The following is a 27,226-nucleotide window of genomic DNA, read 5'->3' on the forward strand; positions in this document are numbered from 1 at the left end:
GGTAGTCCTCATGAGGGCATATGCTTTATATGTGACTACATGGGGAGAGCAAATGAAAAGACAAATTTGGCCAAATGTAGGATGGCGAGGGTAGGGAATTTGTATGAGACAAGGTTTCTCCCTAGAAGGTAGTAACAAACTCCAATTTATTTTTTTTGATCTGTTGTATCTTCTTTCACTTTTACCTTTGCAGGAACTATAACTTACCATATCAGTGTCTGACACAGGGCCAAAACTGGTCACATAGATGTCAGTCTTCACTTCAGTCACTGCATCTAGGCCAAGGAAAGTAGAAAAGCAGAGTGTCATGAAAGTCAATTCCCTTAACTCAAAGAAAGTCCAGTGCAGTACTCCAAATGACAGCTAACTTGCTACATCTGAAAAAGTGTACCTGACAGAGTGATAGGAAAACCTCTCAAAAACTTCTCACCTATACTATTTGTTCAGAGAACATGATAGGTACAGGTACAAAGTTTATCCCTTTAGGTATCATTGAGAATAACAACAGAATCCCCAAACTCTAAAGATTAAGAGCCCTGAGAGATCTCTGATATTCATATGTGCTGGAATTTCACACCAGGATTACCCTTACCTGTGGTAGGTTCTAATATCTAACTTTAATACTTCCAGAAACACGGAATGATTGCCCTCCCATTCCTCTGCCCACTTAACATAGGGAGAGGCCATGTGACTAGTTTTGGTTGTGGAACAAAGTTATATGTGTCCCTTTCTAGCTGGAACAATTAATGTCCAATGTAAGACCCTTCCTGCCATGGTTATCATAGAAACATGTTATTATAGAGCTATCATAAGATTGAAACATCCTGGAATGATGAGCCAACACATGAAGGACAACTGTCCTGAAAGTTGCCTGGCTGCACAATAGACTTTGCATGAATGAGAAATACATTTTCATTGGGTTAAGTGACTGAGAGTTGAAGTTGACTGATATCACTTGATACATTCTCTTTGCATTTATTTTTCCTTATTGTATTATCCCCACCTTACACAAAAGGTCCTCTATGGCAGTGACCCTGTTTTGTTATCTCTATATTCTCAGTACATTGAAAAGGAGCCTGTTACTCAGATGATACTCACTGAATGTTTTTTGTATGGATGGACGAATCTCATCACATATTTGCCAAGTTGGAAACTGATACCCAGAGAAGTAAAGTTATTTCATTGCTAAGTTTCTCTTTTCCTGTTTCAGTCAACCCTATTTACCCCAGTGTAGATCAGACTAGCCCACACACTCCACCATTCCTCAAACAGAACACAGGAAAGCCTACACCAGCCTAGCAAATACTTCATCTACTTCATCATTATATTAAATTCAAATAAATCCCATTTCAGCCTAGAATACCAAACCCCAGTAGAGTATACCAGTAGCACAGCCAATATCAATAAGGCCACATAAGTTTTGATTTATACTTATATACATCTATATATCTACAAACATTACATTTTCATAGTAATAATAATAATCAGCACTATAGTCAATTCATCAAAACACACCTTACTTGCAGACTTAATCAACAAATAACATGTCTTTGAAACTAGAGATATGTTTCATTTATTTTTAAAGATTTATTTATCTATTTTTGAATGAGAAAGAGAGAGTACACATGAGAAGTGGATGGGACAAAAGGAGAGGGAGAGAGAATCCCAAGCAAACTCTACATGAATGTGGAGTCCCATGCAGAGCCCAATGCAGAACCTGCCCTTGTAGGGCTCGCTTTCGCCAGGCTTGATCCTCTGGGGCTCAGTCTTGCAGAGCTCATTCTCACAACCCTGAGATCACATCCTGAGCCAAAACCAAGAATTGGTTGCTTAACAGACTATGTCACCCTGGAGCCCTTAGAGCTGTGTTTTTATCTGGAGTACAGGCTTCTTTCAGAGCAATTTCTATACTTGAAGGAGAAGAGATAACACTTCAGGACCCAGAACATGCCTCCTGAAGACTTGTCCCTTCAGATACACTCCCAGGTTCACTGGCTAGAGAAGTATTGTCCTACCCTCAAATACATAAAACAAATTTAAGTAAGTAATGGAAGAGACCGTAATTACACTTGAATCCAGTATTCTAGGCAGGGCATAAGTACAGAACAACCTTCTAAACCAATATAATTGTAAAATTGTAAGATAGTTAAACAGACTAAAAACAGATTACCCAGACCACAGAAAAAGAAGGAGAAAGATACTGGTGGTAAAGTTAAATTGTAGGAGACGACCCAGGGGAGAGTGGAGTCACTATAGATAGAAAGGAAAATGGTTATAACAAAGAGTCTTGGGCTAAGACGGCAAGGCTTGGATTCTGGATTTCTGTCCCTGACTTGGTCAATAACTTGAACAAGACTGTTTTACTTTTAGCTGCTCTCTTGTACAATGATGGTATAGGACCATACAAATTCTGAATATTTTCTTTGTACTAACTAGGAACTCTGACTGTAAAGTCAAGCAAAAAGCATTTGACTAAAGGTGACCAATGATAGCAAGAAGCAAGCAGCCTGAGGAATGTAGGAGGTTTTATGGAAATTCGGCGCTCTTCCTCTCTCTCAACTATTCACTTTCACATAAAATGCACCCCTTGATTGCTAAGAAGAAAACAGTGTGGAGAAACTGCTTTCCCAGTGAATTAGGGGTCACCCCAGGCTTCAGAAATTTCCCTGACTTTGTAGCAGGGAAGGAGAGTTGGGAACTTTGGTCCAGTACACTGGTGTAAAATTAAGGGGAGGGAGAGTAAAGAAGGACGGAAGAAAGAAAGAGAAGAGGATATAATTACAAAAGGACTGAAGGCAAAAGCAAGAAATGATAAATGGATAAAGTACAAATAAACAAAAGTCACCCAGAAATCTAAGGACCTGGGTCCCAGAGATAGAAGAGAGTGCCCACTCACTACTCTAGCTTCTCTGTGTGAAAGAATGATTAGAAATTTGCTTTCATTTAACTCAATGAAAAGATCAATGAATTAGACCAGAACTGGTGAGGGCTACAATTCATAGTCTAAGGCCTGTTCACAGTCTTCTCAGGAGAGACAAATGTGAGACATAAATTAATGGATAGATAAAAGGGCCTCACCCCCCACTGTGTTTAATAATTGTTTTCAGATGTTTCTTGGTGTTTTATTTGATTTGGAGATCCAATTTCCTTCCAATGTTACCCTTTGAAATCAAAGGTGAACAGAATTGTTTTCCTTTTGCAATTTACAGTGATATTGGAAATGCCTGAAAGCTCCTGTCTTTACATGAACACACATGACCTTAGCCCTCAGTTTTACTCCCACTGGTGGGGAACTCATCAACCAGTCCCCATGTCACTTCTGTTTACTTGATCTGAAAGAGTAAAGTGATCACTGTGTTTACATTAATTATGTTGTTCATAACAAACTGTTTTCTAGTTTGACTTCAAAAAGATTCCTGGGGCTCCTGGTGGCTCAGCGGGTTAAGCCTCTGCCTTCAGCTCAGGTCATGATCCCAGGGTTCTGAGATGGAGCCCCCCATTGGGCTCTCTGCTCAGCAGGGAGCCTGCCCCCTGCCTCGCCTGCCTCTCTGCCTACTTGTGATCTCTGTCAAATAAACAAATAAAATCTTTAAAAAAAAGATTCCCAAGAAATCATTAATTTTCTCCTTTGAGCAGAAACCAGAGTAGGTTCCTCAACCCTCTAGCTGTTCCACCTTAGCACACATATAAACATTGGTCTTGTGACACCTGCACGGTGGCTCAGTTGGTTAACCATCCAACTCTTGATTTCAGCTCAGGTCGTGATCTCAGGGTCATGAGATCAAGCCCCACATCAGGCTCCATGCTCAGTGCAAAGTCTGCTTGATATTGTCTCTCTCCCTCTGCTCCTCCAGCTGCTCATGCTCTCTCTTTTTCTCTCAAATAAATAAATAAATCTTAAAAAAAAAACACTGCTAACACTGCCCTTTGGATTCACACAACAACGTTTGCTTCTCAATCTTTTAAGATTCAAAGACCTTCAGAGATTGAAAGAAGGTGATAGTAGTACCCCTAAATTTGCTCTTCTTTTTCCTTTCCATACTAAATATCCTGACTTCCTTCAACTATGTCTCTTCCTTTGACGTGGTTTTAGGCATCCTCACTATCTCTCTCTCAGTCACTTTCCTCTGGCTCAAGTCCGATTTTTTTTTTTTTTTTTTACTGATACTGAAATATTTTATGGTGAAAGTTTGTTACAATTCCATTAGAGACAAGCTCATAAGATGAATGCTATGACCAAAAGCCAACTATAACTTCTTTTCTCATTTTAGGCCACAATGGACTCTTAATTTTTTCTAATGACAATCCTCCTAAGAACAGTGTGGCTTTGAAGACTGGAGCCTTGGCTAGAAGAGCTAGAAGAGCAAAACCTTAACATTTCTATTTTCTTACTTCCAGATCACTGGGAGTTTGGGGGAACAAGCATTTATTGCTGTACATACTTTTCATCTTGAAGCTAGACTGGTCTGGTGGAAATGAGTTCCCATGTGATTGTCTTGGTTGGTTGGCCACATGAACTTATGGAGTGGGCTACAGTGACTTATGAACAGGCTTTCACAGATCTGAGAGCTGGTGTGCTCTCTTCTTATGTTAATAGCCTTTCCATTAGTCTTTGACAACCTTTGGGGACTAAGATACAGTAAGTCCTCAGTGACTCCACTCCCCTATAGTATTAATTATAGATAAGCTCTCTAGAGGAGTAACCGGTGATTTAGGGGAGCAGAAATTACAAGAGTCTGTGTTAGCTCTAATCTAATCTCTGCAATTGACTCATACCCTCTTTTGCAGACTGGGCAAGTCTCTCAGCTTTTGACATTTAATAGGTTAGATGTCTAGCACTGTGTTTATGCTGTACCATCTAGTGTCAGGTGCCTGGAATGTATTGCAAATATGTATTTTCCTTTTTTTTTTTAATTAAGATTCAATTAGCAAAGGTATAGTATATCATTAGTTTTTGATATAATATTCAATGATTCATTAGTTGAACAAATATATATTTAATTGAGGTAAAGTTGGTATGTAACATATTAGTTTCAGGTGTACAACATAATAATTTGATATTTGTATACCCTACAAGGTGATCACAATAAGTCTAGTTATCATCCATCACACTACAATTGACCTCCTTCACCCTTTTCTCCCACCCCACAATTCCTTTCCCCTCTGAAAACCACCAATCTATTCTTTGTTTCTATGAGTATTTTTTGTATTATTTGTTCATTTTTTTCTAGGCTATTTTCTTCCTTTTTTATTATTATTATGTTCAATTAGCCAACATGTAGTACATCATTAGTTTTTGATGTGGTGTTCAACAATTGATTAGTTGTGTGCAATACCCAGTGCTCATCACAACACGTGCCCTCCTTAATAGCCATCACCAGGCTACTCCATCCCTCCACCCCTCTCCCTTCTATAACCCTGAGTTTGTTTCCCAGAGTCCAGAGTCTCTCATGGTTTGTCTTGCTTTGTGATCTCTTCTCATTCAGTTTTCCCTCCCTTCCCCTATGGTCCTCCATGCTATTCCTTATGTTCCCCATATGAGTGAAACCATAGGATAATTGTTCATTTTATTTTGTTTTAGATCCCACATATAGGTGAAATCATATGGTATTTTTCTCTGTCTGCCTTATTTCACTTAGCATAATACCCTAAAGGCCCATGCATGTCATCACAAATGGCCAAATTTCCTTCTTTTAATGGCTGAGTAGTATTTCATTAAACATATAAACTTTTTTATCCATTCATCTATCAATGAACACAAGTTGTTTCTATATCTTGTCAATTCTAAATAATACTTCAATGAACACAAGGGTGCATATATCTTTTTGAATTAGTATTTTCATTTTCATCAGATAAATATCCAGAAGTGTAATAGTTGGATTATAAGGTAGATATACTTAATGTTTTGAGGAACTTTCAAAATGTTTTCCACTGTGGCTGTGCCAATTTACATTTTTACCAACAGTGTACAAGAGTTCCCTTTTCTCTACATCCTAACATTGTTATTTTTCTTTTTAATAATAGTGATTCTAACAGCTGTGAGGTGATATCTCATTGTAGTTTTGATTTTTATTTCCCTGATAACTAGAAATGTTGAACATTTTTTCATGTGCCTATTAGCCATCTGTATGTCTTTTTCATAAAGTGTCTATTAAATTCCTCTGCCCATTCTTCAATTGGTTTGTTTATAGGTTTCTTTTGCTATTGAGTTGAATTCTTTATGTATCTTGGATTTAACCCCTTATCAAATATATGATTTGTAAATATTTTCTCCCATTCAGTAGGCTGCCTTTTCATTTCATTGATGGTTTTCTTTCATTTACAGAAGCTTTTTAGTTTGATGTAGTCCCACCACTCTATTTTCGCTTTTATTGCCTTTGCTTTGGCCTCAGATCCAAAGATCCAGTGCCAAGACTGACATCAAGGAGTTTACCATCTGTTTTTTTCTAGGAGTTTTATGGTTTCAGATCTTATATTCAAGTCATTAATCTATTTCGAATTGATTTTTGTGTATGGTGTTAGATAGTGGTCAAATTTTATTCTTTTGCATTTGACTATCCAGTTTTCCCAACATCACTAATTGAAGAGATTATCTTTTCCCCAGTGTATATTTTTGCTTCCTTTGTTGTAAACTAATTGACAATATAGGTATAGGTTCATTTCTGGGCTCTCTATACTGTTCCATTAATCTACCATTAATCTACAGGTCTGTTTTTATGCCAATATAATACTATTTTGGTTATTATAGCTTTGTAGTATAGTTGGATATCTGGGAACATGGTACCTTCAGCTTTATTCTTTCTCAAAATTGCTTTGACTATTTGGGGACTTCCATGGTTCTATACAAATTTTAGGATTTTTTTTTATTTGTTCTAGTTCTGTGAAAAATGTTTTTGGTGTTTTGATACATATTATATTGTATCTGTAGATTCCTTTGGGTAATATGGACATTTAAAAATATTAATTCTTCTAATCCATGAGCACAGACTATCTTTCCACTTATCTATGTCATCTTCAATATCTTTCATCAAGTGTACAAGTTAATTGGTTAAATTTATTATTAGGTGTCTTATTCTTTTTTATGCAATTGTAAATGACATTGTTTTCTTGATTTTCTCTTTCTGGTGGTTTGTTATTAGTATATGGAAACACAACAGGAGGCAAGTTGGCAGAAGAGTAGAGGACCTCATTTCATCTGGTCCCTTGAATTTAGCTAGATAACTACCAGATCATTCTGAACATCTATGATTTCAATCTGAGATATAAGAAAAGAATTGATGGAATTCTATAAATGGAAAAGTGACCACTTTTTTGCAATGTAGGAGGTGAGGAGAAGTGAATCTGTGGCGATATTCAAAAGATAAACAGACACTTCTCCAATGAAGACATACAAATGGCTATCAGACACATGAAAAAATGTTCATCATCACTAGCCATCAGGGAGATTCAAATTCAAACCACATTGAGATACCACCTTACACCACTTAGAATGGTCAAAATTAGCAAGATAGGAAAAACAACGTGTGTTGGAGAGGATGTGGAGAAAGGGGAACCCTCTTACACTGTTGGTGGGAATGCAAGTTGGTGCAGCCACTTTGGAGAACAGTGTGGAGATTCCTTAAGAAATTAAAAATAGAGGGGCGCCTGGGTGGCTCAGTGGGTTAAGCCGCTGCCTTCGGCTCAGGTCATGATCCCAGGTCCTGGGTTCGAGCCCCACATCGGGCTTTCTGCTCAGCAGGGAGCCTGCTTCCTCCTCTCTGTCTGCCTGCCTCTCTGCTTACTTGTGATTTCTCTCTGTCAAATAAATAAATAAAATCTTTAAAAAAAAAAAAAAAAGAAAAAGAAATTAAAAATAGAGATTCCCTATGACCCTGCAAATGCACTACTGGGTATTTACCCCAAAGATACAGATGTAGTGAAAAGAAGGGCCATCTGTACCCCAATGTTTATAGCAGCAGTGGCCACGGTTGCCAAACTGTGGAAAGAACCAAGATGCCCTTCAATGGATGAATGGATAAGGAAGATGTGGTCCATATACACTATGGAGTATTATGCCTCCATCAGAAAGGATGAATACCCAACTTTTGTAGCAACATGGATGGGACTGGAAGAGATTATGCTGAGTGAAATAAGTCAAGCAGAGAGAGTCAATTATCATATGGTTTCACTTATTTGAGGAGCATAACAAATAGCATGGAGGAAGGGGAGTTAGAGAGGAGAAGGGAGTTGAGGGAAATTGGAAGGGGAGGCAAACCAAGAGAGACTATGGACTCTGAAAAACAATCTGAGGGTTTTGAAGGGGTGGGGGGTGGGAGGTTGGGGGAACAAGGTGGTGGGTATTGGAGAGGGCACGGATTGCATGGAGCACTGGGTGTGGTGCAAAAAAATGAATACTGTTATGCTGAAAATAAAGTAAAAAATTTTAAAAAAATCATGGAAACAAATGAAAATGAAAACATAACTGTTCAAAACCATTGGGGTACAATAAAGGTGGTCCTAAGAAGAACGTACAATGCAAAAAAAGGCTTTCTCAAAAAATTAGAAAATTCTCAAATATACAGGCTAACTTTAAACCTAAAGGAGCTGGAGAAAGAACAATAAATAAAGCCTAAACCAAGTAGGAAAAGAGAAATAATAAAGATTAGAGCAGAAATCAATGAAATAGAAACCAAAAGTACAGTAGAACAAATCAATGAACCTAGAAGCTGGTTCTTTGACAGAATTAATAAGATAGATAAACCAACCCCTGGCCAGATTTATCAAAAAGAAAAGAGAAAGGACCCAAATTAATAAGATCATGAATGAAAATGGAAAGATCATGACCAACACCAAGGAAATGGAAATAATTTTAAGAACATATTATGACCAACTATATTCCAACAAATTAGGCAATCTAGAAGAAATGGATACATTCCTAGAAACTTATAAACTACCAAAACTGAAGCAGGAGGAAGAAGAAAAGCTGAACAGACCCATAACCAGCAAGGAAATTGAAGCAATAATCAAAACTCTCCCAAGAAATAAGACTCAGGGCAAGATGGCTTCCCAGGAGAATTCTACCAAATATTGAAAGAATTAATACCTATTCTTCTGAAGATGTCTCAAAAAATAAAAAGGAAGGAAAACTTCCAAACTCATTCTATGAAGCCAGCATCACCTTGATCCCAAAACCAGACAAAGACCCCACCAAAAAGGAGAGTTACAGACCAATAACCCTGATGAACATGGATGCCAAAATTCTTACCAAGATACCAGCCAATAGGATCCAACAGTACAATAAAAGGATGATTTACCATGACATAGTGGGATTTATTCCTGGGCTGGAAGACTGGTTCAACATTCACAAATCAATCAGTGTGATACACTGCATTAATAAAAGAAAGGACAAGAAACATATGATCCTCTAAATTGATACAGAAAAAACATTTGACAAAATACAGAATGCCTTCTTGATTAAAACTCTGCACAGTGTAGGGATAGAGGGAATATACCTCAATATCATAAAAGCCATTTATGAAAAGCTCATAGCAAATATCATTCTCAATGGGGAAAAACTGAGAGCTTTTCCCCAAAGGTCAGGAACATGACAAGGACGTCCACTCTAAACATTGTTGTTCGACATAGTACTGGAAATTCTATCCTCAGCAATCAGACAACAAAAAGAAATAAATGGTATTCAAATTGACTAAGAAGTCAAACTCTCACTCATTGCATATGACATGATACTTTATGTGGGAAACTCAGAACACTCCATCCCAAAATTGTTAGAACTCGTACAGGAATTCAGCAATGTGGAAGGATATAACATGAATGCCCAGAAATCAGGTGCATTTCTACATGTTAACAATGAGGTAGAAGAAAAAGAAATTAAGGAATTGATACCATTTACAGTTGTACCAAAAACCATAAGATAACTAGGAATAAACCTAATCAAAGAGGTAATGGACCTGTACTCTAGAAACTGTAGAACACTTAGAAATCGAGGAAGATACAAAGAAATGAAAAACATTCCATGCTCATGGATTGGGAGAATAAATATTCTTAAAATTTCTATGCTACCCAGAGCATTCTATACATTCAATGTAATCCCTATAAAATACTATCAACATTTTTCACAGAGTGGGAACAGACAATCCTAAAATTTGTATGGAACCAGAAAAGACCCCAAATAGCCAAAGGAATGTTGAAAAAGAAAACCAAAGCTGGTGCCATCACAATTCCAGGCTTGTCAATCTATTACAAAGCTGTAGCCATCAAGATAGCATGGTACTAACACAAAGTAAGACACATAAATCAATGGAACAGAATAGAAAGTCCAGAAATGGACCCTCAACCATAGGGTCAACTAATCTTGAACAAAGCAGGAAAGAATATCCAGTGGAAAAAGACAGTCTCTTCAACAAATGGCGCTGGGGAAATTGGGAAGCCACTTGTAGAAGAATGAGACTGGATCATTTTCTTACACCATACACAAACATAAACTCAAAATGGAGGAAAGACCTAAATGCAAGACCAGAATCTATCAAAATCCTAGAGGAGAACACAGGCTAGCCACCCTTCGACCTCAGCTGCAGCAACTTCCTGCTTGACATGTCTCTATAGACAAGGGAAACAAAACAAAAATGAACTACTGGTACTTCTTTAAGATAAAAAGCTTCTGCATAGCAAAGGAGACAGTCAACAAAACTAAAAGACAATCTACAGAATGGGAAATGATATTTGCAAATGACCTATAAGAGAAAGGGTTAATATCCAAGGATCTGTAAAGAACTTCTCAATCTCAAACACCCAAAAAAACAAATAATCCAGTCAATAAATGGGCAGAAGACATGAACAGACACTTCTACAAAGGAGACATACAAATGGCCAACAGATGCATGAAAAAATGTTCCACAGCACTTGGCATCAGAGAAATACAAGTCAAAACCACAATGAGATAGCACCTCACACCAATCAGAATGGCTAAAATTCAGAAGACAGAAACAACAAATATTGGTGAGGATTTAGAAAAGAGGGAACCCTCTTACAGTGTTGTGAATGCAAGGTGGTACAGCCTCTCTGGAAAACAGTATGGAGGTTCCTCAATATGTTAAAAATAGAGGTACTCTATGACCCAGTAATTGCACTACTGGGTACTTACCTCAAAGATACAAATGTAGTGATCCAAAGGGGACTTGCACCCCAGTTTTCATAGTAACACTGTCTACAATAGCCAAACTGTGGAAAGAGCTGAGATATCCATCAACGGATGAATCCTTAAAGAAGTTGTGGTATCTATGTATACAATGGAATATTACTCAGCCATTAGAAAGGATGAATATTTACCATTTATATCGACATGGATGGAACTGGAAGGTATTATGCTCAGTGAAATAAGTCAATCAGAGAAAGACAATTATCATATGTTTTCACTCACATGTGGAATACAAGAAGTAGTGCAGAAGATCATAGGTGAAGGGAGGGAAAACGGAATGGGAAGTCATCAGAGAGGAAGACAATCCATGAGAAACTCTTAACTACAGGAAAAAAACAGGATTGCTGGTGGGGAGGTAGGTAGGAAATGGGGTAATTGGGTAATGGGCATTAAGGAGGGCATGTGATGTGATGAACACTGAGTGTTATACACAATTGATGAATTATTAAACACTGCATCTGAAACTAATGATGGACTGTATGTTGACTAATTGAATTTACATTAAAGAAAACACATTTATGTATTTATGTATATTGATTTTGTTTGCTGTAACTTTAGTGAATTCATATATTCTAATAATTTTTGGTTGAGTCTTTAGGGTTTTCTATATATGTATCATGTTGTCTGTAAATAGTGATGGTTTTACTTCTTCCTTTCCAATTTGGATAGCTTTTATTTCTGTTTCTAGCCTAATTCCTCTGTCTAGAACTAAATCTTGGTTTTATTTTCTGTAAAAAAAAAAAAAAGTTGACTTTGTTATGATTCCAATACCAAAAATAGTGTGGTTTCCAAGGCCATAATAGAATAGAAGAGACTACCAGAGGCACATACACTGTTTTCCTTAAGAAATATTGGAGGGGGAGATGAACCATGAGAGACTTTGGACTCTGAGGAACTAACTGAGGGTTTTAGAGGGGGGGTGGGAGGTTGGGTGAGCCTGGTGGTGGGTATTGTGGAGGGCATGTATTGCATGGAGCACTGGGTGTGGTGCATAAACAATGAATTCTGGAACACTGAAAAGAAATTTAAAAAAAATAAGTGTTTAAAAAACAAAAGAAAATTAAACTACTGAGACTACACCAAAATAAAAAAAACTTTTGCACACTGAAGAAAACAAACAACAAAACCAAAAGGCAGCCTACTGAATGAAAAAGATATTTGCAAATTATTTATCTGATAAGGGTCAATATCTAAAATATACAAAGAATTTACACAAAACTCAACACACAAAACACAAATAATCCAATTTAAATGTGGGAAAGAGGACCTGAAGAGACATTTCTCCAAAGAAGACATATGGATTCCCAACAGTGTTCATACAGAGTACTCAATATCACTCATCATCAAGGAAATACAAATTAAAATCACAATGAAATATCACTTTACACCAGTCAGAATCACTAAAATAAGATTAAGAAAAAAACACAAGAAATTACATGTGTTAGCAAGGCTGTGGAGAAAAAGGAAATCTTGTGCACTGTTAGTGGGAATGCAAACTGGTGTATCCACTATGGAAAACAGTATGGAGGGTCCTCAAAAAATTAAGAATAGAATTACCATATGATCCAGTAACTCCACTACTGTGTATTTACTGAGAGAAAGCAAAAACATTAATTCAAAATGATATATGCATCCCTATGTTTATTGCAGCATCATTTACAAAAGCCAAGATATGGAAGCAACCAAGTGTCCATCCACAGATAAATGGATAAAGACATTGTGGTATACACACACACACAGAATATTACTCAGTCATAAAAAATGAAATCTTCCACCATCATGTTACCTTAATAAAGATTCTGGAATTTTAAAATAAAATAAAATAAAATCTTCCATTTTCAACAACACAGATGGACTTAGAGGGTATAATGCTAAGTGAAATAAGTCAGAGAAAGACAAATAGAATTTAAGAAACAAATAAACAAAGAAAAAAAGAGACAAACAAACAAAACTCAAATATAGAGAACAAACTGGTGGTTGCCAGAGGTGTAGGGGTGGGAGATGGGTGAAATAGGTGAAAAGGATTAAGAGTACACTTATGATGAGTACTGAGTAATGTATAGCATTGTTGAATCATTCTATTGTACACCTGAAACCATTTTAACACTGTATGTTAATTATGCTTACATTTAAAAGAAGAAAATTGAAAGTCATAAAATTTTAAAAATAATATAGTAAAACATAATAATAGTAAAAATAATAATTTGAAAAGACTAAAATATTTTTTCTGTACAAAAGAGGTGACTGAAAGCAGGCTGAGTACCTGTGGGTCAGATCTGGGGCTCTCCTTTTAAAGAGGCTAGAAAAAGCAATGTTGGACTAATGCCTAGTATATGGCTCTGATTGAGGCTACAGGCTTGGGTTAGGGGATGGATTGGGATGATGTGACATACAAAGACATAGTCTTGTGATTAAGAATTGAGCAAGTGGCTTGTTGGAGTGGGAATGAATCAGCAATACCACAATGGAGAATAAACTTCACAATATCATTGTAAGTCCATTTTAGAATAGTGATAAGGGTAGAAGCAAACTACAAAACCACTACACAGTGAGAATAATAAGGTAAAAACTAAAATTAAAACAAAACTAAACTAGTTTCTGGCAGTGCAGATTAAGTGTACTACAGCCTTTCTTTTCCTCTCATTATAAATAAAATCTCTGGACATATTATAAAAGTAATTACTCAAGGACTGTGAAAAAGAAAAAAGAACATGTAGATTATAAAGGGGAGTCAAAAGTTGGAGAAGCAATCTCCAGGGAAATAACTTTCCTGGGTTTGTCCTTTTCTCTTGCAGTTCTGCCTCAAAGGCAAAGCTGCATAGTGGGGCACTGGCAAAAGCAGTCAAAACTCTGGTTAAAAAACAAACAACAAAAACAACAAAAAAAAAAAACCAAAAATCTTACTGTCTTGCCAATCAGGGAAAAAAGGGCCACTGCAAGCCAGAGACTGAGGGAGATCCAAAAGGGTTAAGGGCCAAAGAAAAGGATCCACTAATTCAATTATGAACCCCTGAAATCATAGGCTCATCCTTGAGCACATGCATAGGAAGACACAAGGCAACATGCCAAAGACTTTAAGAAGTACACTATGGTTTAAAATGCCACCTCAATATCAGACTAATCCTAAGTAGTACAAGTATAGGACAAACCAAAAGCACCACAGCAAACATTTTGAAATTGAACTATGAACTAATATGTAAATGACAGCTCAAGTGTTAGACTATCCCCTAGGTGACACATGCGTGAGATAAAACAAATGCACCATAGCAAAGGCTTTGAAAACTGAGAGAGATTAGCATCACCACCCATAGAGACCAAGGAAAACCTTGTGGACTGAATTTCATCAAGTTGATTGTCCACTAAAACAAGCAAGAGGACTTGTGGGGAAGATGGTGAAATAGGAGGACCCTAAGTTCACCTCATCCCATGGATATAACTCTAAATAATACTCACATTAGTGCAAATAATCCAGAAAATTACCCAGACTGGCAGAATAAACTCCACAACTAAATGTAGAGAAGAGGCCCCATAGAAGAGGGTGGGAAAGGAGAAGATGTGGTGGGGAGCTAAACCCTGTGGGTCTGGTCTCTGGAGGGAGAGAGCTGCAGGTGCAGAGAGGGGAGAGAAACATATTGTCACATGGGGAGCGTGCATGGAAAAGATGAATCCCTATAATATTTGGCTTTGAAAATCAGAGGGACCAAATTTCCTGAATTCTTTTTTTTTTAAATTTCCTGAATTCTTACAACCAGTGGGACTTAAAGCCTAGAACTATAAAAATTGGTGGCTCAGCTTTGGGAGAGCCTGGAGGGCAATAGGAAACTGAGTCCCCACCCTTAAAGAGACACAGCAAATGGTCTACAGAGATAGAGCATAAAAGCAGCAGTTTGAAAAACACCTGGGGCATTTGGTAGGGGGAGTTATTTACTAATATCAGAGTTCCCTGAGGGTCTTCTCCAGGAACAAGGGAGATGGCAGGCCATTTCCCTCCTTGACCCACCAGCAAGAACATTTGGCCAACTGTTGCAAACAGCACAATGCCAACATTCATTACCTAACTTGCTTATACTGTGCCCAGCCTCCTCCATCCAGAGCTGCCTCAGTTCCAGCACTGTGGGTACCCTCCCCCAGAAGACTGGTATAAATCTTGCCAAGGAAACAACTCCCATCATATGCTTTGTGGGGCCCTGGTCCTAGTGGCAGTGGCAGCTGGTCACCTCATGTAGAGGATGACGCACCTTGTTAAAATTATACACCCTGCAAAAACAGGCCCAGCCTACCCAAGTATCCATGACAGATGCACATCCTCTGTGGAAAAGGACCAGTACCACCTTGTTAAAAGCATATGCCTCACCCACTATTTTCAAGGGCAAGAGACATAGCTGACTTTCCTAACACAGAGAAGCAGACAGAAAGTTAGACAAAATGAAGAGAGAGAGGAGTATTTCCCAAATGAAAGAACAGGACAAAATCACAAATGAATCAGTAAGCAAAATGGAGGTAAGTAATATGCCTGATAGATAATTTAAAGTAATGATCATAAAAATATTCACTGGACTTGAGAAATGAGTGGAGGATCTCAGTGAGACCCTTTAAAAAGTAATAAAAAGGAACCAATCAGAGATAAAAAAAATAATTAAAATTAAAAATACACTGCATGGAATAAACAGCAGGCTAAAGGAAGTGGAAGAATGAATCAGTGACCTGGAGGACAGAGTAATGAAAAGTAATCAAGCTGAACAGGTGAAAGAAAAAAAATTGCACAAAAGGAGAATAGACATGGGAAACTCAGTGACTCCACCAAGTGTAATAATATTCATATTATAGGGATCCCAGAAGTAGAAGAGCACAAAAAGGACGAAAATTTATTTGAAGAAATAATAGCTTAAAACTGCTCATATTGGGGGATGGAAACAGAAATTCACATCCGGAAGACATAGAGATCCCCCAACAAAATCACCCAAGGAGGTCCACACCAAGACACATATTAATTAAAGTGGCAAAATCAGTAATAAAGAATTTTAAAAGCAGAGAAAAAAAAAACAGTTACATGCAAGGGAAACCATAAGGCTATCAGAGAACAGTTCAGCAGAAACCTTGCAGGCCAGAAGGGAGTGCCATGATATATGTGAAGTGCTGAAAAGCAAAAATTTGTAGGCAAGAATACTCTACTCAGGAATGCTGTCATTCAGAATACAAGGAGAGAAAGAATTTCTGGGACAAACAGAAGTTAAAGGAGTTCATGACTACTAAACCACTCCTACAAAAAATGTTAGAGAGGACTCACTGAATGAAATGTAAAGACCACAAGTGAGAGTAAGAAAAGTAGGAAACACAAAAGTGGTAAAAATAAGTATATCTGTAAGAATCAAAGGACTCACAAAATAAAAGGATTATAAAATGTGACACCATATACCTAAAAAGTGGTGGTGAGAGGAGTAAGAATAGGTCAAACTTAAGTGAAAATCAACATAAGATAAAAAGCTATATACAGAGGATATTATATACCAATCTAATGATAACAACAAATTAAAAACCAGTAACAGATATGTGAAAACAAAAGAAAAAGGAATCCAAGTATATCACTAAAGAAAACAAACTTATAGTGAGAGAAGAGAGCAAGGGAACAAAGTAACAGAGAGCATCTGCCTTTGACTCAGGTCATAATTTTGGGGTCCTGGGATCGAGCCCCACGATGGGCTCACTGCTCAGTGGGGAGTCAGCTTCTCCATCTCCCCCTGCTCATGATCTAGTTCCCTCTTTCTAACTTGCTCATTCTCTCTCTCTCTCTCCCTAATAAATAAATTTTTTTTAAAAAAACCAAAATGGCAATAAATACACACCTATCAATAATTACTTTGAATTTAAATGGATTATGTGCTCCAATCAAAAGACACAGGGTAACAGAATGGATTAAAAAGAAAAGACCCATCTATATGCTGTCTATAAGAGACTCATTTTAGACCTAAAGTCACATGCAGATTGAAAATGAAGGGATAAAGAAACATTTATCAGGCAAATGTAAGTGAAAAGAAAGCCAGGGTAGCATTCTCATATCAGACCAAATTGACTTTAAAACAAAGACTGTAACAGGAGACAAAGAAAGACACTATATAATCATTTAAGGGGACAATCAACAAAAAGACTTAACAATTGTAAATATTTATGCACCCAACATAGGAGCATCCAAATACATAACACAGTAAATAACAAATTTAAAACAAACTAATCCATAGTAATACAATAATAGCAGAGGATTTTAACACCCCATTTACATCAATGGACAGATCATCTAAACAGAAAATAAAAAAGAAATCATGGCCCTTAATAACACACGGTACCAGATAAATTTAATAGATATATTCAGTACATTTTATCCTAAAACAGCAGAATGCACATTGTTTTCAAGTGCACATGGAATGTTCTCCAGAATAGTTCACATATTAAGTCACAAAGCAAGTCTCAACAATTTCAGTAAGATCAGAGTTATACCATGCATCGTTCTGACTAAAACACAATGAAACTAGAACTCAACCAAAAGAAAAAATTTGGAAAGAGCACAAATACATAGAAGTTAAAAAGAAACATGCTACTAAACAATGAATGGGTCAACCAAGAAATCAAAAAGGAAATTAAAAAATACCTGGAGACAAATTAAAATGAAAACATAATAGAGCAAAAACGGTTGTAAGAGGGAAATGTATAGCAGTAAAAGCCTACCTGAAGAAGTAAGAAAAATCTCAAATAAACAACTCAAGCTTACACCTAAAGGAGCTAGAGTAAGAACAGAAAAATCTCAAAATCAGCAGAAGGAATGAAATGATAACAATTAGAGCAAAAATAAATGATATAGAAATTAAAAATCCATAGAACAGATCAACAAAAACCGGAGCTACTTTTTTGAAAAAGATCAACAAAATTGATAAACCTCTATCCAGAATCATCAAAGCAAGTGAGAGAACTCAAATGAACAAATTCAGATATTAAAGAGGAGAAATAAGAACAAACACCACAGAAATACAAAGAATTGTAAGTGAATATTATGAAACAGTTATATGCCAACAAATTGCACAACCTAGAAGAAATGGACAAATTTCTAGAAACACAATCTTCTGACACTGAATCATAAAGAAATTGAAAATCTGGATAGACTGATTACTAGTAATAAAGTTGAATTGATAATCAAAAAATTACAAAAATATAAAAGCCCAGGACTGGCTGGATTCATAGATAAATTTTACCAAACATTTAAATAAGAGTTAATACCTATTTTTCCCAAACTTTTCCAAAAATAGAAGAGGAAAGAAAATTTCCAAACTCATTCTATGAGGCCAGCATGCCTCTGATTAAAAAAAAAAAAAACAGATAAATAATAATAAAAAAGAGAATTACAGACCAATATATCTGATGAACATGGATGCAAAAATCCTCAACAAAGTATTACTAAACCAAATCCAATAATACATTAAAAAAAATCATTCACCACAATCAAGTGGGATTTGTTCCTGGGGCAAAAGGGTGATTCAATATTTACAAATCAATGAATGTGACATATCACATCATTAAGAGAAAGGATAAAAATTATATGACTATTCAACAGATACAGGAAAAGCATTTCATAAAGTACAACATCCATTCATAATAAAAACCCTCAACAAAGTAGGCTTAGAGGGAACATACCTCAACATAAAAAAGACCTTATATGAAAAACCTGCTGCCAACATCATCCTCAATGTGGAAAAACTAAGAGCTTTTTCCCTAAGGTCAGGAAGAAGACAAGAATGTCCACCCTCACTACATTTATTCAGTATAGTACAGGAAGTCCTGGCCATAGCAATCTGACAACAAAAACAAAAGAAAGTCATGTCTTCTATCCATTTCTTGACTGGATTATTTGTTTTGGGGGGGTTTGAGTTTAAGACATTCTTAATAGATTTTGGATACCAACCCTTTATCTGTAATGTCATTTGCAAATATCTTCTCCCATTCTGTGGGTTGCCTCTTAGTTTTGTTAACTGTTCCCTTTGCTGTGCAGAACTTTTTTCTTGATGAAGTCCCAGAAGTTCATTTTTGTTTTTGTTTCCCTTGCCTTTAGAGACATGTCTTGAAAGAAGTCGCTGTGGCCAATGTCCAAGAGGTTACTGCATATGTTCTCCTCTAGGATTGTGGTGGATTCCTGTCTCACATTTAGGTCTTTCATCTATTTTGAGTTTATCTTTGTGTATGGTGTAAGAGAATGGCCCAGTTTCATTCTTCTGCATGTGGCTGTCTAGTTTTCCCCGCACCATTTATTGAAGATACTCTTATTTCCATTGGATAGTCTTTCCTGCTTTGTTGAAGATAAGTTGACCACAGAGTTGAGGGTCCATATCTGGGCTCTCTATTCTGTTCCTTTAATCTATATGCCTGTTTCTGTGCCAATAACATGCTGTTTTGATGATCTCAGCTTTGTAATAGAGCTTGAAGTCAGGCATTGTGATATCCCCAGCTTTGCTTTTCTTTTTCAACATTCCCCTGGCAATTCAGGGTCTTTTCTGGTTCCATACAAATTTTAGGATTATTTGCTCCAGCTCTGTGAAAAATGTCAATGGTATTTTGATAGGAATTACGTTGAAAGTGTAGATTGCTCTGGACAGCATAAACATTTTCACAATGTTTCTTCTTCCAATCCATGAACACAATGTTTTTCCATCTCTCTGTGTCTCCCTCAATTTCTTTCATTAGTGTTCTGTAGTTTCTAGAGACATGAACAGACACTTCTCCAAAGAAGACATTAAAAAATCACTAATAGTCACATGAAAAAATGCTCCACATCTCTAGCCATCAGGGAAATACAAATCAAAACCACAGTAAGATACCACCTCACACCAGTCAGAAGGGCTAAAATTAACACATCAGGAAATGACAGATGTTGGCAAGGTTGTGGATAAAGGGGAACCCTCCTATACTGGGAATGCAAGTTGGTGCAGCCAGTCTGGAAAACAGTATGGAAGTTCCTCAAAAAGTTGAAAACTGAGGTACCCTACAAACCAGCAATCACACTCCTGGGTATTTACCATAATGATACACATGTAGTGATCTAAAGGGGCACGTGTACCTGAATGTTTATAGCAGCAATGTATACAATAACCAAACTATGGAAAGAACCTAGATGTCTATTAACAGATGAATGGCTAAAGAAGATGTGGTATATATATACAATGGAATACTATGCAGCCATCAAAAGAAACGAAATCTTGTCATTTACAATGACATGGATAGAACTAGAGAGTATTATGCTGAGCAAAATAAGTCAAGTAGAGAAAGACAGTTACCATATGATCTCTCTGATATGAGGAATTTGAGAAGTAGGGTGTGGGGTTGTGGGAGCTAGGGAAGGAAAAAAATGAAACAACATGGGATTGGGAGTGAGACAAACCATAAGAGACTCTTAATCTCGCAAAACAAACTGAGGGTTGCTGGGGGTTGGGAGGATAGGGATAAGGTGGCTGGGTTATGGACATTGGGGAGGGTATGCCATGGTGAATGCTGTGAAATGTGTAAGCCTGATGATTCACAGACCTGTACCCCTGGGGCAAATAATTCATTATATGTTAATTTTTAAAAAACACACAATGAGATACCACTAGTTAGAATGGCAATATTTAACAGGACAAGAAACAACAAGTGTTGGTGAGGCTGTGGAGAAAGGAGAACACTCTTACACTAATGGTGGGAATGTACACTGGCACAGCCACTCTGGAAATGGTATGGACATTCCTCAAGATGTTAAAAATAGAGCTACCCTACCACCCAGCATTACACTACTAGGTGTAATAGTGTAATGTATGTAAGACATAGATGTAGTGAAAAGAAGGGGCACCTGCACTCCAATGTTCATAGCGACAATGTCCACAATAGCCAAACTGTGGAAGGAGCCAAGATGCCCTTAAACAGGTAAATGGATAAAGAAGATGTGGTTCATATACACAATGGAATATTACTCAGCCATCACAAAGGATGAATGCCCACCATTTGCATCAACATGGATGCTAAATGACATAAGTTAAGGTAAGAAAGAAACCCAGAAATGAACCCAGCAACATATAGCCAATTAATCTTTGACAAAGGAGATAGGAATATCCGATGGGAAAAAGTCTCTTCACAAATGGTGTTGGGAAAACTGGACAACAACATGCAAAAGAATGAAATTGGACCACTTTATTACACCATACACAAAAATGAACTCAAAATGGATTAAGGGCCTAAATGTGAGACCCGAAACCATAAAAATCCTAGAAAAGAACACAGACAGTAATTTCTTTGATGTCGGATGTAACAACATCTTCCTAGATACATCTCCCAAGGTAAGGAAAACAAAATAAAAAATATAAACTATATGTATATTTATATGTGTGTGTATATATAATATTCACACATCAACCAAATACAGAAAATCTTCTTTAAGGCCTTGATTTCCTTGTTGATCTTTTGCTTGGATGATCTGTCCATTTCAGTGAGGGGGGTATTAAAGTCCCCTACGATTATTGTATTATTGTCGATGTGTTTCTTTGATTTTGTTATTAATTGGTTTATATAGTTGGCTGCTCCCATGTTAGGGGCATAGATATTTAAAATTGTTAGATCTTCTTGTTGGACAGTTCCTTTGAGTATGATATAGTGTCCTTCCTCATCTCTTATTATAGTCTTTGGCTTAAAATCTAATTGATCTGATATAAGGATTGCCACTCCTGCTTTTTTCTGATGTCCATTAGCATGGTCAATTCTTTTCCACCCCCTCACTTTAAATCTGGAGGTGTCTTCAGGTTTAAGATGAGTTTCTTGTAGGCAACATATAGATGGGTTTTGTTTTTTTATCCATTCTGATACCCTGTGTCTTTTGATTGGGGCATTTAGCCCATTAACATTCAGGGTAAGTATTGAGAGATATGAATTTAGTGCCATTGTATTGCCTGTAAGGTGACTGTTATTGTATATTGTCTCTGTTTCTTTCTGATCTACTACTTTTAGGGTCTCTCTTTGCTTAGAGGACCCCTTTCAATATTTCCTGTAGAGCTGGTTTGGTATTTGCAAATTCTTTCAGTTTTTGTCTGTCCTGGAAGCTTTTAATCTCTCCTCCTATTTTCAATGATAGCCTAGCTGGATATAGTATTCTTGGCTGCATGTTTTTCTCGTTTAGTACTCTGAATATATCATGCCAGCTCTTTCTGGCCTGCCAGGTCTCTGTGGATAAGTCTGCTGCCAATCTAATATTTTTACCGTTGTATGTTACAGACTTCTTTTCCCGGGCTGCTTTCAGGATCTTCTCTTTGTCGCTAAGACTTGTAAATTTTACTATTAGGTGACGGGGTGTGGACCTATTCTTATTGATTTTGAGGGGGGTTCTCTGAATCTCCTGGATTTTGATGCTTGTTCCCTTTGCCATATTGGGGAAATTCTCTCCAATAATTCTCTCCAATATACCTTCTGCTCCCCTCTCTGTTTCCTCTTCTTCTGGAATCCCAATTATTCTAATGTTGTTTTGTCTTATGGTGTCACTTATCTCTCAAATTCTCCCCTCGTGGTCCAGTAGCTGTTTGTCCCTCTTTTGCTCAGCTTCTTTATTCTCTGTCATTTGGTCTTCTATATCGCTAATTCTTTCTTCTGCTTCATTTATCCTAGCAGTGAGAGCCTCCATTTTTGATTGCACCTCATTAATAGCTTTTTTGATTTCAACTTTGTTAGATTTTAGTTCTTTTATTTCTCCAGAAAGGGCTTTTATCTCTCCGGAGAGGGTTTCTCTAATATCTTCCATGCCTTTTTCGAGCCCGGCTAGAACCTTGAGAATCGTCATTCTGAACTCTAGATCTGACATATTACCAATGTCTGTATTGATTAGGTCCCTAGCCTTTGGTACTGCCTCTTGTTCTTTTTTTTGTGGTGAATTTTTCCGCCTTGTCATTTTGTCCAGATAAGAGTATATGAAGGAGCAAGTGAAATACTAAAAGGGTGGCAACAACCCCAGGAAAATATGCTTTAACTGAATCAGAAGAGATCCCAAATCATGAGGGGGGAGAAAGGGGATAAAAAGAGGTTCAGAAAGAAGAAAAAAAAAGAGAGAAAAAAAAAGAAACAATTAAAAAAAGAAAACCAATAAAGAAAAAATATAAAAAGGAAAACAAATATATATATATATATATTAGATAAACTAGTTAAAAAACGTTAAAAAAGGAAAGGGTAAAAGTTAAATTTAGCAGAAGAAGAAAAATAAATTGAAAAAGAAAAAAAATTAAATTAACTGCAAGGCTAAAGAATCATGGGGAGAAAGCCATGAGTTCCGTGCTTTGCTTTCTCCTCCTCTGGAATTCCGCTGCTCTCCTTGGTATTGAAACTACACTCCTTGGTAGGTGAACTTGGTCCTGGCTGGGTTTCTTGTTGATCTTCTCGGGGAGGGGCCTGTTGTAGTGATTCTCAAGTGTCTTTGCCCCGGGCGGAGTTGCACCGCCCTTACCCGGGGCCGGGCTGAGTCATCCGATCGGGTTCGCTTTCGGGAGCTTTTGTTCCCTGAGCGCTTTCCGTAGAGTCCGGAGGGCGGGAATGAAGATGGCGGCCTCCCGGTGTCCGGCCCGGAGGAGCCGAGAGCCCGGGGCCCCACTCCTCAGTGCGCCCTCAGAGAACAGCTCCGATTTACTCCCGTCACCCTGGCCTCCGGCCGCGCTCCGAGCTGACCGAGCCTGCGACCGGTTCAAGGTAACCCCGAGCTGAGAGTCACTCCTCGGCTCTGTCTCTGTAGCCGGCTTCCCCGTTCTAATACCTGTAAGCTCTGCGACACTCAGACACCCCCGATCCTTCTGTGACCCTGCAGGACCTGAGGCCACGCTGACCCCGCGTGGGCTTCACCCCGGTTAAGCCTCTGGAGCGATGTCGCTCAGCGGAACAGACTTTTAAAAGTCCCGATTTTGTGCTCCGTTGCTCCGCCGCTTGCCGGGAGCCGGCCCCTCCCCCCGCGGTCTATCTTCCCGTCGCTTTGGATTCACTTCTCCGCCCGTCCTACCTTTCAGAAAGTGGTTGATTTTCTGTTTCCAGAGTTGCTGTTCTTCTCCTCTTCACTCTCCCATTGGATTTGTAGGTGTTTGCAATCTTTAGATAAGCTATCTAGCTGATCTCCTGCTACCTGAAGTAGTCTCAGCTGCTACTTCTCCGCCATCTTGACTCCTCCCCTACAGAAAATCTTCTATGTAAACCTTGTCTATTAATCCATAATATAGTACAGAGCTTTACTTTATCACACTTTGAAAAATTAATTACTCAGAAATTGTAAAAATAAATAAATAAATAAATTCCTGGACTGCATCAAGACAAAAAGCTTCTGGACAGTGAAGGAAACACTCAACAAAACTAAAAGGCAACTACTGAATGGGAAAAGACATTTGCAAATGATATAACCAATAAAGGGTTAGTATCCAAAATGTATGAAGTTCTTATAAAACTCAACACCCATAAAACAAATAATTCAATTTAAAAATGGGCGGGACATGAACAGACATTCTCCAAAGAAGACATCTAGATAGCCAACAGGTGCATGAAAAGATGCTCAACATCACTCATCATCAGGGAAATGCAAATCAAAACTATAATGAGATATCACTTTGTACCTCTCAGAATTGTTAAAATAAAAAACTCAAGAAACAACAAGTGTTGGCTAAGATGTAGAGAAAGAGGAACTCTCTGTACATTGTTAATGTAAATGCAAACTGGTACAGCCACTGTAGAAAACAGTATGGAGTTTCTCAAAACATTAAAAATAGAAGTACCCTATGATCCAGTACCCACATTAGTGGGTATAAGATGTGGTGTATATGTATACACAATGCAATATTATTCAGCTATAAAAATGAATGAAATCTTATTTGCACATATCAGATAAAGGGCTAGTATTCAAAATCTATTTAAAAAAAACTTATCAAACAACACCCAAAGAACAAATAATCCCATCAAGAAATGGGCAGAGGACATGAACAGACATTCCTGCAAAAAAGACATCCAAATGGCCAACAGAACATGAGAAAGTGCTGAACATCACTTGGCATCAAGGAAATACAAATCAAATGAGATACCACCTCACGCTAGTCAGAAGGGCTAAAATTAACAAGTCAGAAAACGACTTTCACTGCAAGGATGCAGAGAAAGGGGAACCCTCCTACACTGTTGGTGGGAACGCAAGCTGCTGCAGCCACTCTGGAAAACAGTATGGACAGTATGGACATTCCTCAAAAAGTTGAAAATAGAGCTACTTTACAACCCAGCAATTGCACTACTGGGTATTTACCCTAAAGATACAAATACAGTGATCTGAAGGGGCACATTCACCCCAGTGTTTATAGCAGCAATATCCACAATAGCCAAACTATGGATAGAGCCTTGATGTCCATCAACAGACGGATTCATAAAGAAGATGTGAGATTTTATATGTGTGTGTGTGTGTGTGTGTGTGTATGAATACTATGCAGCCATCAAAAAACCTGAAGTCTTGCCTTTTGCAATGACATGGATGGAACTAGAGGGTGTTATGCTGAGTGAAATAAATCAATCAGAGAGAGACAATTATCATATGATCTCACTGATATGAGAAATTTGAGAAACAAGACAGAGGATGATAGGGGAAGGGAGGGAAAAATGAAACAAGACAAAACGAGAGGGAGGCAAACCATAAGAGACTCTTAATCTCAGGAAACAAACAGGGTTGCTGGAGGGGAAGGGGGTAGCGAGGATGGGGTGGCTGCATGATGGACAATGGGGAGGGTATGTGCTATGGTGAGTGCTGTGAATTGTGTAAGACTGATGAATCACAGACCTGTACCCTTGAAGCAAATAATATATTATATGTTAATTAAAGAATAAATTGTTTATTTAAAAAATGAATGAAATCTTGCCATTTGCAATAACATAAATAGAGCTAGAGAGCATAATGGTAAGTGAAATAAGTCAGTCAGAGAAAGATCAGTATCATATGATTTTACTCATATGTAGAATTTAAGAAACAAAACAAATGAGAAAAGAAAAAAGAGAAAGAGCGACAAAAAAAGAAACATACTCTCAACTATAGAGAGTAAACTGATCATTCCCAGAACGGAGGGGGCTGGGGGAATGGGTGAAATAGGTAATGGGGATTAAAGAGTATACTTATTATGACAAAAAATAAATAGATAAATAGATAAACAAAAGAATATGATAGAAATATCAGAAATTTAGGGACACTTATTTAATGCTTTAAAAATTCAATCACTAGAAGAAATATTTTTATATCCCATTTCTAATGAGGGACCTATATACAGAATATATAAAGAAATTTTAAAATTTGGTAATAAGAAACCAAAACATCCAATAATTTTTACAAATGGTTTAAGCAGATATTTCACCAAAGAAAAAAGGCAGATAGCAAATACATGAAAAATTGTAATCAGAAAATGCAGTTTAGGGACACCTGGGTGGGCCAGTCAGTTAAACATTGGACTTTAGCTCAGGTCATGATCCCAGGGTCCTGGGATCGAGTCTCACATCGGGCTCTTTGTTCAGTGCAGAGCCTGCTTCTTCTTCTGCCCCTCCCCTCTCACTTGTGCTCTCTCTCTTTGACAAATAAATAAATAACGTTTTTTAAAAAAAGAAAATGCAATTTATAACCACAATATGGTACCATTAGCAGCCTAATCAAATAGCTATATGTTGTTTCAAAACTGGCAATATGAAGTGCTTGCAAGGATATAGAACTAGAATTATGATGCATTGTTGGTAGGCATGTCCATTTTGAAAAAGAAGTTAACAATTCCTTAAAAAGTTAAGTGTACCTTTATTTTACAACTCAGCAATCCTACTCCTAGGTATTAACCCAAGATAAATATAAACTATGTCACATTAAAACTTTTATGTGAATGTTTATAGAATCTTTATTCATAATCATTGAAAACTGCAAATATATCCCAAATATTTTTCTACTGCTGAATCTATAAATTTCAATAGGGTACTAGTCAGAAAAAACAGGAACTAATTACTAAT

The 27,226-nt window shown here is 37.4% G+C and overlaps 1 protein-coding gene across 1 annotated transcript in view; it reads right to left on the reverse strand.

Moving 5' to 3' along the window:
* The window catches only part of LOC111139171 (gamma-aminobutyric acid type A receptor alpha3 subunit), a 369,241-nt gene that overhangs the window by 127,291 nt on the left and 214,724 nt on the right, over positions 1-27,226 (reverse strand). The window contains exon 4 of the mRNA XM_022491349.1: positions 208-275. Coding sequence (XP_022347057.1) covers positions 208-275 — 68 coding nt within the window. The remainder of the gene's footprint in view (positions 1-207; positions 276-27,226) is intronic.

Source organism: Enhydra lutris, unplaced genomic scaffold (genome assembly GCF_002288905.1).
Source record: "Enhydra lutris kenyoni isolate GAN:26980312 unplaced genomic scaffold, ASM228890v2 scaffoldscaffold96, whole genome shotgun sequence".
Taxonomy (NCBI): domain Eukaryota; kingdom Metazoa; phylum Chordata; class Mammalia; order Carnivora; family Mustelidae; genus Enhydra; species Enhydra lutris.